This window comes from Symphodus melops (assembly GCF_947650265.1).
Source record: "Symphodus melops genome assembly, chromosome: 1".
Taxonomy (NCBI): Eukaryota; Metazoa; Chordata; class Actinopteri; order Labriformes; family Labridae; genus Symphodus; species Symphodus melops.
In genome coordinates this window covers 54,352,967-54,373,090 of record NC_136691.1, presented here as the reverse complement: position 1 = coordinate 54,373,090, position 20,124 = coordinate 54,352,967, and the positions used below count along the sequence as shown (strand labels likewise).

The following is a 20,124-nucleotide window of genomic DNA, read 5'->3' as shown; positions in this document are numbered from 1 at the left end:
CAGCTCGAGGCCGCTTGAACCTTAAACGTTAGATGTTAGATCGATCTGTGGCAAGTTTATTAATAAAACACACATTTCAAAGTGTTTTACACAAGGAATCAAAGAGCATCATGACAGAGGAAAGAAAAGAAACATTGAAATAAATAATAATAAAAAAACACTGACATTATTAAGACTTAAAATATGTTTAAGTATAAATTATTTAAATAGATTTATTTAAGGAAAAATGTAAAAAAATAATAATGAAAAGTTACAGTGCAGAGTGAAGGTTTAAAATCTTTAATAAAATAGTTTAGTTGAGTCTTTAACCTGGATTTAAAAGAGCTGAGAGTTTCAGCTGACCTGCAGTTTTCTGAGAGTTTGTTCCAGATATACAGAGCATAGAAGCTGAAGGCTGCTTCTCCATGTTTGGTTCTGACTCTGGGGGGACAGACCTGGACCTGGACCTGACGACCTGAGCGGTCTGGACGGTTCGTTGTTAATCAGGAGGTCACTCGTGTATTCTGGTCCTGAACCGTTCAGAGCACGTTGATCAGAAGAGGCCTCACAAGTCCTTTTTGTTTGCTCAGACACCGATAGACACAAATAAGTTCCCGTTCTTTTTTGAATAGTGGCTTGATGGCTGCTATTTCAGCACCTGTAAGACACCTGAGGAAAGAGACATGTTTACAATCTGTAACAGATCTGGGGACATGACATGGAAAACTTTTTAGAAAAAAACCTGTTGGCAGGATGTCAAGACAGCAGGAGGAGGGATTTGTATAATGTCTCTCCAGGTTTTTAAAGGTTGATTTGATTAAGTCACGTTGTTTAAATGGGTTTTAAAATGAACACATCCTGATCCTGATGTTGAGTTAATGACTTTTTTTTTTATCCAATTTTCTGGATTTTTTCCAGTAAAGAAAGTGAAAAATGTTTTACTGGCTCTGGTGGAATGAAATTCAGATGTGACTGACGCAAGAAGGTTTTGTTAGCCTGTCCACAGTAGCAAACATTATTATTGTTTCTGGTGATGATGTCAGAGAAGACAGATTGTCTCAGTTGTGAATCATCAATGTGAAGTCTCTCTTTTTGTAGATAGTCAGAGTCAATCTGGAGATTAGATTTATGCTTTTTCGACACTCGAGCCAAGTTTCAGATAAAAACACAAAATCAAGCTTGTGCTCAATAATAAAATCATGGATTAAAAATAATTTCCCTGCCTGTGATCTAATGTTTAGAGTCACAACTAGAAGCTACATCTGCAAAAAAAAAAAAAAAAAAAATGGGACAGGTTGTGGATCAAAAGGAATAGAAGCTAAGTTTGATAAATTGAGTCTCTTCTGTTGTATTATCATCGCAGAGATGTTGGGACCTGCTGACGTGCAGGACCTCATCTTATCCCGGAGAGAGTCATGACTGCTGATATCCTCGCAGCCTGCACCCAGAGCATAACAGTTTGACCGTGTAACATTTTTGCATTTTATCCTTATCAAGCTGAGGAGACAAAACAATGACGCGCCCGTGGAGGGACACGGGGAGGAGGGAGCGCCAACCACGGCGGCGTCAGAACGGGCAAAGGAGGGCGTCGTCGGGTGTTTACAGGAGAGAAGAAGAAGAAGGGTGAGATACTCATACTGGCAGATATGTTTTCTTTTTTTCTCATGTCCTTGGCAGAGAGAACTGATGGAGGGAGTGAAATAGATTTGAAGTGAACAGTTTCACCCCTGACTTGTTCAGGCAAAATACATCTGCCTTAAAAATGGGAAAAAAATGATAAAATTCTTCTTAAAATTCATTGATTTTCATAGTTATTCAGTGCCAGCAACCTGCTGAATCCCTTCTCCCGCTCCTCTGACTGGTGTTTATCTGCATTCAAGGGGCTGACCATCTTCAGCAGACCAGTCAAGTCCTGTTTCGAGACTTCAGAGACGTCATTCAACCCGATGTGCAGTGTGACATTCTTCAGCCTCAATATTCAGGATCCTTTCTGCTTAATCAAGAGACCTTATCTCTGGGAAAACACAACACGCTGCTGTGTTTTTACTGCACATCTGTTTGTACATCTGCGTTAATATAAGATATCTTCATTGTCTCTGTACAAGTACAGCAAATAAAAACGGTAGATACCAAGTTTAGAGAGCGTGGACTGGATGGTTAACTGTGTCAAAGGCAGCATCTGAAAAGTCTTTTTCACCTGCCCTCACCTGCCCTCACCTGCCCTCACCTGCCCTCACCTGCCCTCACCTGGCCTCACCTGGCCTACATTGCTGCAGCCTGCGGGCTGATGAGGCTGATTGAGGCCACCTGAGCCTCATTAAAGAGGCTGAAGAGGATCGTAGTGAGCAAACAGCTTCATGTGAGAATCTTTTTTCAGGTTACCAGGAACTTCCGTTTTGTTGTTTTTCTTTTTGTCAATAAATTAACAACTTTATTTTTTTTTTTTTGCACCAATTTCTGCCTCCTGACCTCTTTTTGCTCCCTCGCCATTTTAAGGTAGCTAACAGTCAGCAGGTCAAGTAGTAATAGAACGAAGGACTGAGCAGCAGCGATTCAAACAGATCGTCTCTGCACAGGAACTCAAAGACTTCAGCGCTCAAGTATTTCTGACAGAAGAGGCCAGTCTGAAGTTTTCAACCTGGACTGAGGCCTCGTCCACACGCAGCCGGGTATCTCACAAAACGAAGATATTTTACCACGTTTCAGCCTCTCATCCTCACGAAAACGCAGATTTACGGCATCAAAAACGAAGCTTTTAATAGAAGAAGATTTGTGAATTCTCCGTTTATGCGTTTGTCAATACCCGGGGTTTTGCTTTTCGAAGCCTGCGACAAAATATGTTCGTAGGTCACTTATGCGACCTGTGTTTGCATTCGGAAACACTATGTGCTTAAAAAACCGGCTACGTGTGGACGAGGCCTCAGTCAGAGAATGATTGAATTGAGTGGCTGCCTTTGGGCTACGTAGGTCAGAAAACTGGTTGCAACCTTTTCAGAAAGTTTGAGGCAAACGTGTCGTGTGTGAACAGGTCTGTGGAGGAAGTTAGTTATAAAACAAAAGGACTCTTAAAATAAATAATTAACCTTTATATTGTTGTATATATTTTTAACATCTTTAGTTTACTCAGTGGCTCAGAGAGAAATGTTTTTTCTCTCTCTCGATATTTCTGTAGCCATTTCCAGCCCGTTTAAAAATTTACAATAAAGATGACTTTGACTTGTTTTTTTATTATTATTATACTTTTATTTTGACTCAGAGGTGTTTTTGTTGATCTGGGAGGGTTGTTTGTGAGGCTCATGATACAGGGTCTTTGGTTGCTTTGTAGGGAAGAAAAAAAAGAAAAATGTTGACTACTTGTTGAACACGCTGGATATCTTGGACTGGATTTGATAAAGTATGTTTACAAAAAAAAAAACATAACTTTCTCTTGCTTCTGTGGCATCTTGTTCTGATAATATGTTGTCTTTGGCTTTGTTTAGGCATCAAGGAGACTGAGACAAGGGCAGATTGTGTGTCTGTAGAGAGTGCAGTGTAAACCTGACATGGCTGCCGAGACCTTGTTAGTTAGCTGAGCTAGCTTAGATCCAACGACAGAGCAGGGCTAGCTCTGCTGGCTGTTTCAGAATCAGACTCTGACACATGGAAGGTGACAGGAAGTACACATCATCAACAGCTGTACATACAGGTCTTACGTCTGATTTATAAAATTATTGCAAACTGCGTGGAGGGATGACACATGACGCAAGAGTTAGACTTATTCACCACTCACTACCTAACGCAGGTGCTTTTATTTTGAAAGAACATCAAGCACTGAATCACCATGCCAACGGCAGGATTTTATTAACAGCGCTACACCAAACACACACGGTTTTTACTAACATGACAAACAACCAAACTAAGCAAAACAACTGACAACAAGAACACAACACAAACATCAGCAACACTGCCACCCCAATACTGAACACAATTTAACACATTTATCCCCAAAGTCCCGAACACCTATAATGCTTTGCGGCATTCAGTCCAGTCCCCGCGATCGGCCCTACGATCGCAACAATATCTAGAGGTCATATATTTCTAAGCTACAAGGAAAATACATGTCTATTTGGATTATGCATTGTTTTGTATCTGTATTAGCATCAAATGTTTTGTTTCTTGACAACAGATTAAAGACAAAAGAGTTCCTGTCATACGTGCCAAACAGCTCCGACTGGCATGTTTTGGTTCTTACCACAGAATGTAAAACCAGCAGGAATGCTTTCTAACTGGTTGAACTACAGATTAAAAAAAAACACAATGCCATAACGTGTCTCTTTGTTGAATCTGGTAAACATTTCCTCATTAATTTGAAGAATAATAATGCTAAGAAAGAGACAGAATAAATGCATGTTTTAAGCAGGTGTGGCCTTTGCAGTTACACCCTAACTTTGTTGTATCTTAAATATCTTTTGCCTTTTTTCCCCACTCCTGTTTTCAGGTTTTATTTTTGCCGTTTAACTTCCTTTTCCCAAATCTCAACCCCCGTTTCCCCTCTTTCTCCTTCTTGCATATCCAGTGTTGCTCGACATAGGTGTGCAAGTCACTGCAGACAATGTAAATTCAAAGTTTAATCCAAGATAACTGGACTAGTAGAAGATCTTGAAGAGAGCTCTAGCTCCGTCCACCAGATAGGTGAACCGTCCAAAGCAAGATCAAGATATTATTCCATAAATTCCATTTTGTATAAGACAATTATTATCATACATTGTAATAATATTTTATTACCACTTTAAAAAAGGTCTTTATCAATGTTTCCCAAAGTGGGAGCAAATGATGAGCAAATCCTGAGTCATTCAGACAGATTCATGCTGAAATTAAAATAATGTGTAAAAAAAATGTAATGTTAGAAATGTAATACTGAGTTTACAGAGACACACACACACAGTGCTAAAGTCTGCACATGGAGATCAGCTATGTTCTTTCAATAAATAACCAGTGTTCCCAACTCCGTCTCCGGGGTCAGTGAGGGTCCACAGTTTCTGGCACCAGTGGTTTTTTGGCGTCAATGGTCGAGGAGTTCGGGAACCCAAAACATTTGCTTCTGTTCACATTTTGCACAGAACACCAGAACTCTTGAAGACGTTGAATACAAGTAAACGCTGACTCCAAGTAAACCAGAGCATCAATCATTTATTTTGTGTCATTCAATGTGAATCATGTCCAATCAAAAACAGACCAATTACTTTTCAAATGTTTAAATCCTAAAATTTACATTATTTCAAAAATTATTTCATTGTTTACATCCAACAGTCAATCATGAAAAACCATTTTGTAAAAAAAAAAAAAGAAAAATAGGAAGAAGAAGAAGAAGAAGAAAAAAAACTCTCATATCTCGGGAGCTGGTGTCTTAGTGGCTGGGTTGAACGCCCTATGTGCAGAGGCTCCTTTCCCTCATGTCATTCTGTACTCTCTCTCTCTCTCTCTCTCTCTCTCTCCTTTATTTCTGACTCTCTCCATCATTCTGTCTCTTTATAATAAAGGCCTTAAAGCCCCCACCCCACTTAAACTTGTTGGTAGACTCCACAGATGTGATTGAGCAAGAAAAAGATTCCACCCAAAATTAAATTAGTTTTAAAATTTGTAGAAAGTGTAGATTTGTGTCGTGCGATGTAGAGGGTGTCGTGTCGTCAGAATCTTTACTCGATTTCCTCCTGCCATGGACTGAGGTCAAATTCAGGGATGTCCTCACATTCGGTGTAGGAATCTTGCGACGTGAACTGGAAGGGCTTGTCGGGTACTTTAGTGATACCCGTGTTGTCACAGATGATGCGGGAAAGTGACGTCCCCTTCAGTGACTCCCTTTGATCCTGAGTGAACACGCCATCGTTTTCCCACCAAAGTCTGAAACAGATGGATGTCAGTGTTACTCAAGACTCGACACATTCATTGCACGTGACGATCAATTATGTTTTTTTTTTCTTTTTTCCGATCCTCCTCCTGTGGGCTTACCGGTCTCCCTGACGGATCCTCTGGAACTGGGTGGCGATCAGGCAGGCGAACAGGGGTCCCACTCTTCCTCCGGGGACGAACGGCTCTGCCACTCCTCCCACCCACACATCGATGTTCTTCGGTGTCTTGTAGAGATCCAGCAGGCTCCTGGCCAGGTTGTTATTATTCAACACTCTTTGCAGCTGTCTACGATTTTTTGGTTCCGACAGCCCGCAGAACTTTCGCCAGTTGTTGTACCCTTAAAAAAAGAAGCGCAGTGTGACAATTCTGCATCGGCTAAGATACAGTGTGAGCTATAATTCCAGACTCGGAGAAATTAAATGAACCAGGAAGAAGAAGTCAAGAGTTATACCGGGGAGTCCGTGGTCTCTGCCTCTCTGCATGTTGAGAGCGGCCAGGTCCAGAGCCAACTCTTTGGAGAACTCAAACAGCCGCTCCCTCAGCTCGTCGTGCATCATGTGTTCCTGGGTGTTCAGCTTTGCCCTGCGGCCCACCAGACCCCTCAGGATCGGGTCCAACCCACCTGAGACAAGCAAGAAAACGGGAACAATGTTTGTTGGACCTTTAACTCGGTTCGAGATCCCGGGAGGAGTTTTTTTAACTGTTCATGAAACAGACGGATTTTAGTAACGATGCTTCGATATGAACGGAAAAAACAAACAAACAAGACATTTTATAAAACAGACTTTTGCATGTGTAGCTAGCAATCCAGTTGTCTCACAGCTATTTTGAAACTGGTTCTGAAACTGAGGCACACGGGTTTGTGGAAAGAGCAACAATCCCTGTTTACATTTACTGCTATTAAAATGCTCTGCACAAAAAGAGCCCAGCAGGTTCATTAAACTTGAACCATCTCGTTTGTAGTGACAGTGCTGCACTTATCATTTGCATTATTTTATTCCGCACTAGAGTGTACACTTGTCAGCCTGATTTGAATTGTTTGGAACATTTTGAAAAAAGGATTATATCCAAACCTTCAAAGAGGATCCTCCACGGCGTGAAGAAGGCCGTGTGCAGCAGCGGGCTGGGGAACTGGGGATGCTCGTCGTACGTCTCATTGAGACGAAACATGAAGGGTTGAACCATCAGATGAGCAAATCTGTAGGCGGCTGTGGCGAACACGTTGGAGATGCTGGGGTCAACGTCTTCGTCGTAACCAGGGTAGTTGGATAGCTGCTTGGCAAGCACGTCTGGGCCGACAATGTGGAGTAAGTAGTCTCGGAACGTGATAACCTATAAGACAACACAAGTCAGGAAAACTGCACCACGTAGGGGATTTACCATCCTTCAGTTCATGCAACATTTCTGCAGCCCTGCGTCTCTTTACCTGGAAGTATGCTCCTACGATCTTGCGCGCCTCCTGGTACAGTCTCTCTCCGTTCCAGTGTGGATTAAGTTCGGCCAGAGCGCGAGCCAGGCGGTTGTGCTCACGCATTAAAAGCGTGTGCAAAGATGACAGACCGATGTTCTCATTGGAGCGCTCGTCACCTAGAAGGCAAGGCATACGGCTAATGGTAGCGTTTACGCGCGATGACGTCAAAAACAAAGTGATTCCCATTTAAAAAGATAAAAGAGCTGAAGAGCAGAAAGAAGTGTCCACTTAAGGCAATCATTCATTTTTCAACCACTCACCAGCAAGAAAGCAAGGCACCTCCTCAACACTAATGTCGTTGGTAATTCTAGCACGGGTAGCACACATGTTAGCGCCCATGTTGGTGAAGGGCAGTAGCTCTCGACCGTCGTCCGTGTACGCCGTGTTCACCCTCAACAAGCCTTTATCTGTGGTGAGGTCACGTAAGAAGCGAGCTTTGGCGTCGTCTGAACCGTACACCTGGCCTGCGTCGATGAACGCTGTCAGAGTGTTCATCTGCTGGCGGACAGTGCTCGCACCAAAGATGTGGCCCGTGTTGCCAGAACCGCAAGCTGCTGTGGAGCGGAAGAAGGGGATGCATTCTTCTGAGTGTTCCTCAAAGCGGCGGTCATTCTTGGGAATCTGTACGCACGGAAAGAAGCTTTTTTAGAATTTTTAAATATTATTTTTTTAATTGTTTTGTGTTTCATGTGAAATGAAAAAACCTGTCTCAATAGCAGCTCGTGATATATTCATGAAATGTAACCCTGAGGGTGGCACGTGCTGTTATCTTGGCTCTCTCTACCAGAGGAGCCAGAAGACCAAGTTTATGTTTTGTGGGAAAAAGTCAGTGCTGCTGATGCACTATTTATTTTGGCCGTTGATTTTGTTTAAGGCGATGCAAAGCAAGTTTTATTTACATGGCGCTGTTCAGACACAAGGCCATTCACAGTGCTAAAACAAACCAGGAAGTTCTGCTCCCCAACATAAAAACAACAAATTATAAAAGACTGCAGTTTGTTTTGTTAAAGGCACGAAAACAGTTTGAGGTTAGGGAAAGGTTGGTCCTGAAGTTATGTTCTGTACCTGTCACTTCCCTTTCGTTAAATTACATTTCATGAACTTCTAAAGGAAGAAAAAGGATTTAGGCCACGGGATTTGTTTAACTTTAACAGATTTTTTTTTTCTTTTTAATTCTCAGTTCGATGACAGAATCCTGACTTTAACCTCAAACTTTTGACTTCATTTCCCTCCTCTTATTTTTCTCACAGAATGATGACGAAGTTTTAATCTCAAAATGTAATGTCGGTGGTCTGACTTTTAACTTTAACTCTCTGACTTTAATATTAAGATTCTGCATCGTTTTTATTTATTGGTCTCATTTTTAGAATTCTAAATTAAACTCTGAATTCTGTCAATTCAAAATTTTTGATTTCATTTCAGAATTCTGGGAGAATTTTATTATTTTTTTTTTTTTAAATTTATCTCAAATTAGGCTTTTTTCCTCACAAAATGATGATAGGGGTTCCAGAAAAAAACATTCTGACTGAAATCCCCAAATTCAGACTTTTATCTCAAAAGTCTAACTTTAATCACAAAATCTTTACATAATAATCATAATTCTGCTTCTTGTTAAATCCTAGTTCTAGTTACAGATTTCTGACTTGAACTCCAAATTATGGGGGGAAAAAATGGGGATTTAAACTAGGAGCTCTTATTTTAATTTCCGAACCCTGAGGTAAAACATCTTATATCTCAGGAAAGTCAGAATTCCCAAAACTCAAAAAGAAAAATTCCGTGGCCTATAACCTCTGTCATACTAAAGGTTGTCATGGTGCAGGAACAACAAATACATTCAGTGGAAATTGTTGAAATGTTTGTTTCCAAGACCGTGGATATCTCGATAACATTTCCTGATAATTCCTCAAACTTCCTGGTGACATATTTGAATGCACTGATGCTCACCGCGATGGGGAAGCAGGGCTCCGTGCGCTCGCAGGTCTTGTCACAGTCGATGCCGTCACTGAAGGAGCGGATGACGGGAGAGTGAGGAGTGAAAGTCAGATCGTGGTCCGTCCACTGACCAAAGATGGTGACCAGGTGAGTGTAGAGGGGATCACTCTCCACGTCAGAGTTCTTTGTGCTCAGAATCTGGTTGGACACTTGTCTCACCTGGAGGAGGAAAAAAAAAAGACCAAAATTACACAACTGGAAAAATAACCATATAAGTTTTTAATGTTCGGTTAGTAAAACGTTGATCACTAAAGGAGGGACACGACATCCGGATGATACCAGACAGATGAAACTGACACCAAATTACAGTGAATAAATACAGTGAACAACATTTGGCTCCGGACCCCAAATGGAGTCGTATTGGAATTCAAATAGACACCATTAAAAAGTTTAATTAATGCTAAATTTAAAAAAAACAACAACTGTATAGTAGCACTCTGCCTGAATTAAAGGGATACTTCACCCATTTGCATGAAGCTGTGTATCATTAGAAAAATGGTAGTAGTGTTGAATGGTCGTGAGTCCAGCCCTCATTTTGCCATGAGACGAGAAAAATATGTTTTTCTTTGTCTGAAAGTTTTCGTTACGTGACGAGCGTGACGATTTTTGTGTCACATGAAGAAAACTTTCAACTTTCCCATTTCCTCAAAAGTAGGAACGTTGTATAAAAATAACTAAATCGTAAATCGCTTCAGTAATTGATGAAGAGTAAATTTCCCCATGTTCCTCTAACTCTAAAATATGTCTCTAGTCTGTCTTCAAACCCAATGATGACGATTTTTGAGTGGCTGGATTCACGACCATTCAACACTACTACCATGTTTCTAATGATACAAAGCTTCATGCAAATGGGTGAAGTATCCCTTTAAGACATTATCCAGTTTATTTTTAGTTTTCCATGCTCTCTGTCATCTCCTTGTTAATACTCGCTCACCTGGCCTCACCTATCGTAGTCTGTTCTGTTTGATTAAGGTTTCGATGTCGTGCTCTGACTCTGATCACTTCGTGTCTGATTGGACTTAAAGCTGTTTGTCTGCACTTCCTTCCCTCTCTTTAGACCCCTGCTTGTGTTGCCTCTGTCCACAACAATAAACATGAAAACTTTCCCATGATTGATAAAATAAGAGTTTATGCAAAAAGCTGGACGAGTCTTGGATGTTTGCTTTGCCCAGAGTGGAGTCACAGGAACTTCTGCATCCATTTGTGTTCTTTAATTAATCATGATGTGATTGTCTTGAGTCATATCAGTTATTACAGAACTGCATCGTGAGCGGGTCTCATCCTTTCCAATAATCGTCATACAGTAAAAAGACAGCACATGTATATCATTTATATAAATATATATATGAAGTACCAAAGGAAGGAGTTGTCTGTTGATTTTCTGCTCCGGGTCCCAGCCCTTCGGCAGAGATGTTTCATCCTGGTACTCGGCAGGGAGCCAGCGGGCGAAAGGCGTGTTGGAGGATCCTCTGCGGCTGTTTCCTCTGTAGGTAAGTAAAATGTACATTTATTAGTTGTTTTTTTTCTGTGCTTGCCTTGCAGCATTAACCTTTCGTTCCACTGTTTGACAATGCTGTCAACATTTCTCAACAAGAATTTTGGCACTCCAACTCCATCGCTCCATCGTACATCTGCAACTGTGACACGAAAGACGCAAAAAACGGGGCTCGATTCCTGACTGAGGAGTTGCCTCTTTGACATCAACGGATTCTGACGACGTCGTGTCACTCTAACCCATGTTTATAAGTCGTGACCTACATAATCACATTAGCTCAAACTTAGATCAACATCTGCTTGCAATGAATAAAGTTCATTTTACATGCACCTCCTCCATGTCACCAGATGGGTCAAACAATAGAGGTAAAAATGAGTCAAAGCCAGATTCTATCGTGATAAACGCTGATAAATATGCACGGGTTTGATTTTATTAGTTATTTAATGCAAAGAGAGACCCGATGTGACGTCTCGGTCGACAGCGCCGTTGACAAATGCGGCTCATTGCAGAGTTCTCAGATCAACAGCGTAGACTTACAGCGAGAGGAAACATAACAAACACTAACAATTCAATCATTCATCTTAGTTCTAGACTTTTAAAACACGTGTCAGATTAACACGCCGAGATGCTCCTGCATGCTCCAAGTTCTGAGCTGAGCTTTGACCCGGAAGTGGAACTGCATGAAAATGTAGCAGGGCAGAGGTAGCGCCGTTGCGCACCTTAAGATATCAAAACAAGCTAGAGCAAGGTTTCTTAACCTTTTTGACCTTGGGGCCCAACACTTTCAGAGCAAGGTGGTCTGGGGCCCAATCGAGTAAATGGCTCTGATTTAACTTTTGCGGTCATTTTTATTTAATAGCTATTTGTGTCACTATGTAGTAATAATGAATACGTATGTTTTTTAATCAATATATGAACCTATACATAGGCTAAAACCTTGCACAAGTTAACAAGATCATTTTATTAATTTTGCTCATATAAAACCATGTTTAAGTGCACGTTTGTCAAATAAGTAACACAATATAAACTTCGCAATAAAAGCAATAAAATTAGGTGCTCAATGAAGTTAGGTAGATTTGTTGAAATTAAAAAGAGCATTCTGTTTTTGTGTAGCGCTCCTTTACGTTTCCATTCAGATTCACCGAGCAGAGAACTTTGAGACTTCTCCATCGACGTTAAACTGAATATTCTTCTCCTTCTCGCCCATGTTAGCCTACTTCTAACTGGCGCGTTACTGCCTCTGGTGGTCGGAGAGAATATTGCAGGCCAACGATCACAGCCCCTTACGGCCCACAGACGCAAACATATTATCCCCTCGCGGCCCTGCAGGTGGCGCTCTAACTTGTCCAGTCGGAAGACGGTCAAGAAACTAGGCCTAGATTAGATTTGGATGGATGGATGGATGGATGGATGGATGGATGGATGGATGGATGGATGGATGGATGGATGGATAGATAGATAGATAGATAGATAGATAGATAGATAGATAGATAGATAGATAGATAGATAGATAGATAGATAGATAGATAGATAGATAGATAGATAGATAGATAGATAGATAGATACTTTATTGATCCCGTGGGAAATTCAAGCAGGAAGGGGGCTGGGATTAATTCCACGGTTCTACTAGCAATCTCCCTTCTGCGTTTGTCTTCGGTGCCTGTTGGGGAGGCACTTTCGTACAACTGAGACAGAGACACGCTTGTCTATAAAATCCAACCAATCAGAGCACTTTATCAGCGTCATCCTCACCTGTTGTTACAGACGCTGCTCGCAGTGCGAAACGTGTCTAAGTTGGGGACGGTCTTGCAGGAGAAGGGCCGCTGACGGGCAGAGCAGCCTGTCAGGTCAGAGATCAACTGCAGATCCTCCTCAGAAATCAAATCTAGAAACACAGGAAGCCAGGAAGAGCAAACTTAGCAGTGACGACGTTTAAGTGGGACATTTGAAGTACACACACACACACACACACACACACACACACACACACCTGTCGCATTGATGGAGCGCTTCTGACGCTTCTCCAGAGAGCCTTTAATTAACTTGATGGCGTTGTCCATGTAGTCAGCAGCTCGCACTGCGAGACGGCTCGGCCCCACGGGCTGTTTCAACAAACGCAGGACATCTGAAGGCTTTGCTGCATTCCTCCTCACACGCTCAACGCTCCTGTGTTGAGCCGGGAGGGAAGACGAATGAGCACAAACCTTTAAAAAAAACTTTAAAAAAATGTGTTGTGACTTTGGGACTTACTGTCTTCTGGAGTACTCATAAGCGGAGTCCACTGTGGCTTTGGCCTCTTCGACCGCTTTTTCGATGACACTTCTACTCAAACGTGTTTCTAAAAAATAAAAATAAAAATCCTTTCAGTCAGTCTACTCTTAGTTTGTCTTGTGTTATAAAGTAGATGTGATTCGTGAAGTTAGAAAGGGTAAATAATGACATTATTTAAGATGTCCTTGAGAGTTTAAATAAAATTTTATTATTATTTATTATTAATTTGTATGTGTGTTTGCACATCACACTTCAGGTCACCCCTGCATGTGTGTGTGTGTGTGTGTGTCCTAGTCAGGCCACACAGGTAAAAAAAAAAAAAAAAGTCTGCATCTCAAATCAAATCAAATGAACTTTATTTATCCGTTAGGAACTTCATTGCAGGGAAAGCGCCAGTACAGAACACAAGAGACAACACACACAACATTCACACTTTAAAAATTCTGGTTGGTCATGAAGTCCCTAATAAATAGCTTAAAAACAACAATAGATTAAAAGCAGTGGTAAATTAAGTGATAAATTAAGTGGTAAAAGAAAGTGAGTGCAGAGCCATCTGCCATCTGAACAACAACACACACTGGATGCAGACAAACTCACCAGCGTCCACATGGCTGTGCGAACACAAGTACAGCGAACCAATCAGGCACAGAAACCACTTCATCGCTGAAAGGAGACAAACACAAAAAAAAAACAACACAGAAAATCATGTGAAATTATTTCATTGATTATTTTTTACTTTGAAACAGAAACGTCACATATCTATGTAAGCAAAAGAATCTGATCTGCTGCGTCTGTGATTGATGGGTCAGGTGACTCCTCCTTGGTATGTGGATCTTATTTGTTTCTTTTGAACTATTTATGTTTTGGTTTTTTTATCCTGCACCCACAAAGGGATGTGCATGTGTTTTTTTTAATTAATTTTTAAAAGGTGGATTTGTGTCATTGCGTTACCCTTTTAAAAAGAGTGAATATGTATAAATGCGGATCGAACTGGCTGTCGGCCTAACAGACGACTTTAAAGCCATAAACTGTGTCAGAAAGAAAGAAGTAGACGTTATCTTGTTTATTTGCAACCCTTAAAACTGTTTGTTTTTAAGGGGAAAAATGTGCAAAATCGACGCAATTTTGCAATTTTGGACGCAAAATCGTTTTGTACACCTCGACAACGCAGCAGAAAAAGGAGCACACTCAATCAGTGATAAATCATGAAGTGTGTAACGGTTGTGATTATGGAATGTACCGTTAACAATGTGTATACTGTGTCGCTTAGTGGCGACGTCATCAAGCAGTGCCTGTGCTACCTGCTCCTCGTGGAACGATGCGCACACTATGCTGGTCGGACGTATTATTTTTCGCTCCTGTTTTCTTTATTTTATAGAACAATGATGGTCAAATATGGCACTATTTTGTTCATGTATGAAACGATAGTAGCCGTACAACCGGGCTTGATAAGGTTGGAGTGTTTATTTAAATAAACGACGAGCATTGAAATCCCCGTATAGTGTGGACGTGAGTTTTTGCCTGTCGTTTTCCTCCACTCTCCACGGCCTTAACAGAGCAACGGACCCAAAACCATCACAAGTGCACGAACGCAAGAAGACTAAAAGGACAAACAGAGAAGTCAGCACACTCGATGTTTTTTCTGGGTAGAGCAGCAGCACATAGATAAACAACAGACGGATTTGGTGTGTCCTTGGGCTATACACTTGACCATAAGTTCGGCTGCTTAGTCAGCGGTGTATGAAAAAGCCCTGTACAAGTCTAAGTCCATTCAGCATTCACCATAACGGACTTGTTTCAACACGAAGCGGATCATCCTTCTTCTGTACGATACCCAGATAATAGAATCTGTATGAAGTGTGCAGACTTTACTGTTCCCATCCCATCATTCATACCATCAAAACTCTTGGTTCAAGCAGAAACTAAATCAACAGTCCCATCCCACTTTTGTGCCACAACAAGTCATGAAACTAAACTTACTCACAGGACATTTTAATTAATTATAAAAGAATTATAATTATACACGCGTGCCTCTATATGACCTTTAAGAACAAACCAGTTTGTCTGCTAGAAGTTCAACATAATAGTTCACAATGTTCAGGCCGCTCATGTGAAACTCATCGTGATGGCTGCTATGTGGCTGCAGGAGCTGGGGATTGAACCCTCAACCTTCCGTTTCAGTGGCGACCGACTCTACAAAGTGAGTCACAGATGCTCCAAAACTTAAAATCGTACCAGATACTTTTGGGCACCTGCTGATACGAGGAATGGATTCAGTAAGAACCAGCCTTATATGGAGTGCATGCTGATCCCTGTCCAATAGAAAACCCAATTATACAATATCAATATTTTCAACAAGCTTTACATTCAGAAACATAAAAGGGAGTTATGTCTTTTCTTTAAGTTTCCACATAAGAGCTTTGTGGACACGCCCGTGTTCAGAGGCTATGCTGGAGTTTTCAAAGCGGACGTTCAGGTTCAGGTTCAAGTCCGACCTGCAGCTTCTTTCCCACATGTTGTTCCCCCACCCTCTCTCTGGTTTCCAGCTCTACACACAACCTTTAATCTATATTATTATCCTCCAACCATCCTATTTTTTTTTTTTTTTTCCGCCACTGTTTTCATATCGGTCCCGAGAATTCAGTATTTATAAATTCAGTATTTAATCCCATTCATCAGATATTATGTTATCACTTTAACTGACCTGGTTTTTTAAAAGCTGTGACGACAATAGTTGAGGGTTTTCCCACATGGTTCATCTGTTCATCATCAAGCCCATTGTTTGAATGACATGTTGTAAAACTTATTCTAATTGGCTCGGGCTTTTATGTACTTCAGTCTGTGAAATGACCCTGCCCTTTATTTGGAGACAGGTCTCAATACGAGGCGAGCCTTTTAAATTATTTTTAAACCAAACTTGATGGGAAAGACGTTGAAATTGTTCCTTCACATGAGAAAGAATATTTAACAAAATTTAAATTTCAAAACATTTACTATTGCAGCTGTATCAGAAATAAAAGGGGTCCAGGAGGGAAAAAACATCACATGACACACTGTCGGAATAATCCACTTCCAAGTTCAAGATGCATCATATATTCAACAAACCTGGATATTAAAACTGTACTAGTTACCAGATCGTAATATCTGCGTGCAGTGCGGGGTCGTGTGGTGGTCGACAGACAGTCGATCAGCCAATTGATCAACACTAAATGTATAGAGCCTTTTAAAATCACACCTGCTTTTAACTGTCCAAGCACGCAGCCACACCAGGCCAGGAAGGAAAAGAGAAGTTTGAGCACAGTACCTGTGAGGTGTTGTCGGTCCCAGTTCAGTCGTCAAGCTGCTGTGGATCACTTAACAACCCTTTAACTTGTATATATATGTAATTTTTTCTGTGACAGCAGTGACACCCCCCCTGCTCCGCTCAGAGACACCTGAGGCTTTTTGCCTGAATGATTTTGAATGAAGTGAACATGTTGTTCAACAGGAAGCAGAAACATTTTACAGAACAGCATTTCAACAAAACCAGAGAGAGACACAATGTCTCCACGATTCACTGCGTTAGCGGAAGTCATTTTTTTTCCACACGTGTCACTTTATGGTGAACATTTTTCCTGCTCGACCAGCAAACACTCGTCACCTCCTGTCATATGTGCACATAGTTTCATCGTTTGTAAAGGACAAAAGGACTTCTTCATAATAAAATCCATCTCTGACACAAAAACGTTTTCCACGTTGATCCTCTCTCTGATAAGCACCTTCAATCTTCTTCTTTTTTTTTTTTCTAGGGTGACAGAATTAGAACACAGAAAAAAACAGTGGTCCAGGACATAAACCATAGACATACAGTGAATAGACATACAAATAACAGACAGAGACAACGCTTGCAGTCAGAGTTTAGTGGGTATATGGGGTGATATTTGAATGGGGAGATTTCAATGTATAATTGTCATGTTTGGGTTTCTGTGTGTCTTCCCACGTGTGTTTGTTTTGTTTTTTCCCTGTCTGTCCACTCCCTCTGTGTTTTCCCTTCACCTCTTAATCACTCCGTGGTTTCAGGTTAGTCTCACAGGTGTGTTCACTTCAATCAGCTCATTATTTAAGCCGGCTCCCTCCACGCTTCCGGCGCCAGATTATTGTTCTTCCCTCAGTGGTTTGTGCTCTCCGTGTCTTTACTAGTTTTTAGTGGCTCTGTGAGTCCTCGTGTTTCCTCGTTTGTCTTCATCTGGCTCTACTACACGCGTGCTTTTGGATCACCTTCGAGTCACATTATATTTCATGTTACACATTAGAGTCACATTATATTTCTTGTTACACATTAGTGTCACTTATTTTCTTGTAGTACATTTATTCACCGTTGTCACTCGTTGTTTAATAAATTATTGTTGGTTGATTCTGTCTCTGAGTCGTGCGTTTGGTTCCAATTCTGAATCGTAACAATAATGGGGATAAAATAAATAAAGAAACAAAGCAAAAAAAAAAAAAGTACATTTATATTTTTTTTCCCCTTTTCTCTTCAAATGGTTTATAAAATATATAATAGCTGTTATAATATTCATATGACAAAGTATAATGAAACATAATGTGAAAATATAACAATATAAAGCAATTCAATCTGCACTTTAACGATGAGTATTCTTCTCTACAGTAAATTAGCTTTTTCTAAACTCTTTCAATGTAGCACAGCTAATTATAAACACACTTAGCTCAGGATATATTGTTATATTTGACCAGCGTTGTTATATATATTATATATTATATATTATATATATATATTATATAATTATGTTATATTTGACGCATCTGTGCGGGATTGCTGCAAACAAAGTCCGGTTGTGTTCTTTTAATGACACTAACGAGTGTGTGTGTGTGTGTGTGTGTGTGTGTGTGTGTGTGTGTGTCTTCTTTATTTCAGGGTCTCACACTTTTTCTCAAACTAAAAGAAAACGTTTTGTTTTCTGCACCAATCACACAAAACACTGATGGACAATGTGAATGTATTGATGGGTAGCCTCTTTAGATCCGAGGTTCTCAAACTTTTTTTAGACCATGGACCCCTTTCAGGACCCTTTTCAGGACCCTTTTCAGGACCCTTTTCAGGACCCCTCATGATTGTAACGTTGTTAAGCATTATGTGAATACTTTGCAACGATGGAATTAGGCTACATCTATACTTCCTATAAGTCATTGTTAACTCTGAGGTGTTAAAAAATGAGTTCTGCCGTTTGAATTCAAAACATTAAAAAGAGACGGCTTCGCATTGTTTGCACTTTCTTTCTCAGAGCTTTTATTTGTTTTTATAACAACGTTCCCCGTTTCTCTTCAGGTGTGCTCGCAGACAAATGGCATCCAAAGCTCGCTTGTTAAAGATATAGTCACTGAAGCGCAGCTTTGGTTATCCAACAAAATGGCATAAGGAACCCTTGTGGTTTAGAAAACATAACTTAACAATAATTAAGTGATTATCAATTACTCAGAGATGTCAGGCGTGGACTTCCTCGTTTTGAGGTTTTCTGTGAGGACTCTTAAACATTTCCTGAACAAACACATTGCACAGACAACCTTGATTATTTATGAGTGACACTGTGAGAGATTTAGTGTTTAAAAAAACATCTGCTGCCTGAGAGGAGTGGAAAATACACCACTGTGATCACGTGACTGGGGACTGATCTTTACATCCACTGCTGCCATTAGTTCCACTGTTAGAGCGAGGAACAGTATATTGCAGAAGGGAGATCCTGCAATTCATCAAGTGTCCACTTGAGGCAGGCTGCAGGAACTCAGATGAGCACCTCATTCAAAAAAAAAGCAATTTTTACAGCAGAAATTAATGTTTACAGGTACAACAATAAAAAAAATAAAAAATCTGATTAGTTATTGTCATCACTGCAGGTTTTTTTTGGTTTTGTAAAAGGCCCCGTTTTGATTTTCAGATACGTGTTATCCATCGTTAGTAGCGTAACAGACATGATTGACAGGTGGGTGCGATGTAATGTTTCAATCAAGAGGCTTGAACCCCGCTCAGCTCCGGCGCTCAACCTGTCGTTACGGTTGTAAGAAAGTGCAGAAGAGACAGGATTTCCAGCATGGAGGCGGCTGCTGCCGATGAGCCTCCAGAGCGCCCTGCGGGAGCAGACCTCACTCAGGCTTCATCCATGAAGGCTGAAACAGGACAGGCGTGATGCAACTGCTTGTGTCCACAGTGCAGCCCAAGATCAGAAAGCACAACATTCCCTAATACACCAAAAAAAAAAAAAACTTTTTAACAGGAAGAATTTAATTATTTAATATTATTATTGAAGTTATTTGCTCCCAGCCGCCTGAGGAGCGTGCTCAGTCAGGCAGCTAACGAGGAAGTTAAACACTCGCTCACATGTTCTTGTTTCTCTTCACGTTGTCTTTACTATTTCTTTTTTGTCTGTTTGTCAAATACTTTAAGGCACAGGTGTCAAACTGCAGTCCTGCAGGGCCGGCTTCCTCAGACTTTTAGACGTCTCCCGGCTCTAACACACCTGCTCTAAAACAATGTGTTGTCATCAAGCTCTGCAGAAGCCTCATAACGAGTCACTCATTGGATTCAGCTGCGTCCGAGCAGGGAGACATCTAACAGTCTGAGGAAGCCGGCCCTCCAGGACTGGAGTTTGACACCCCTGCTTTAAGGCAAAATGATGTAAACATGTGTGAACAAACATTACAATAAAACATGTATATTATAGGCCAAATCTTTTATTGTGCGTGTGTGAAAGGTAGAACTTTAGTCACAATCTGATTTGGACGCTCAGAGAAAGGAACACATGCTGTACTACTGCTCTGGGTGCTGGACATATAAAAATGGATCCAAAGGCAAAAGGAGGACCGATTATCCGTCCACGTGCTTCTCGGATGGTCCCAGTTTACGAGCTGGGATGTTGTTCTTCTGACATTAGCGTGTTCATGTGCTTCGTGGTTGGAAAATCAAAATGTTATAAACCCAACAAAAACGACGTGGACGCTACTAAGATGTGTGGAAAGTCTCTGTTACAAGTTA

General features: G+C 40.9%; 1 protein-coding gene across 1 annotated transcript; it reads right to left on the bottom strand.

The window, feature by feature from the left end:
• Positions 1-5,320: 5,320 nt before the first annotated feature.
• On the bottom strand, positions 5,321-16,444 carry LOC306829042 (eosinophil peroxidase-like). Its single transcript, XM_079351861.1, has 13 exons — positions 16,402-16,444; positions 13,695-13,760; positions 13,077-13,164; positions 12,817-12,992; positions 12,579-12,711; positions 10,686-10,815; positions 9,284-9,490; positions 7,600-7,960; positions 7,295-7,455; positions 6,942-7,200; positions 6,320-6,490; positions 5,968-6,205; positions 5,321-5,859 (listed from the first exon to the last, which is right to left on the bottom strand). Exons 2-13 carry the CDS (start codon positions 13,756-13,758, stop codon positions 5,655-5,657), a joined length of 2,193 nt encoding a protein of 730 aa, XP_079207987.1. The 5' UTR covers positions 13,759-13,760; positions 16,402-16,444; the 3' UTR covers positions 5,321-5,654.
• Positions 16,445-20,124: the final 3,680 nt, after the last annotated feature.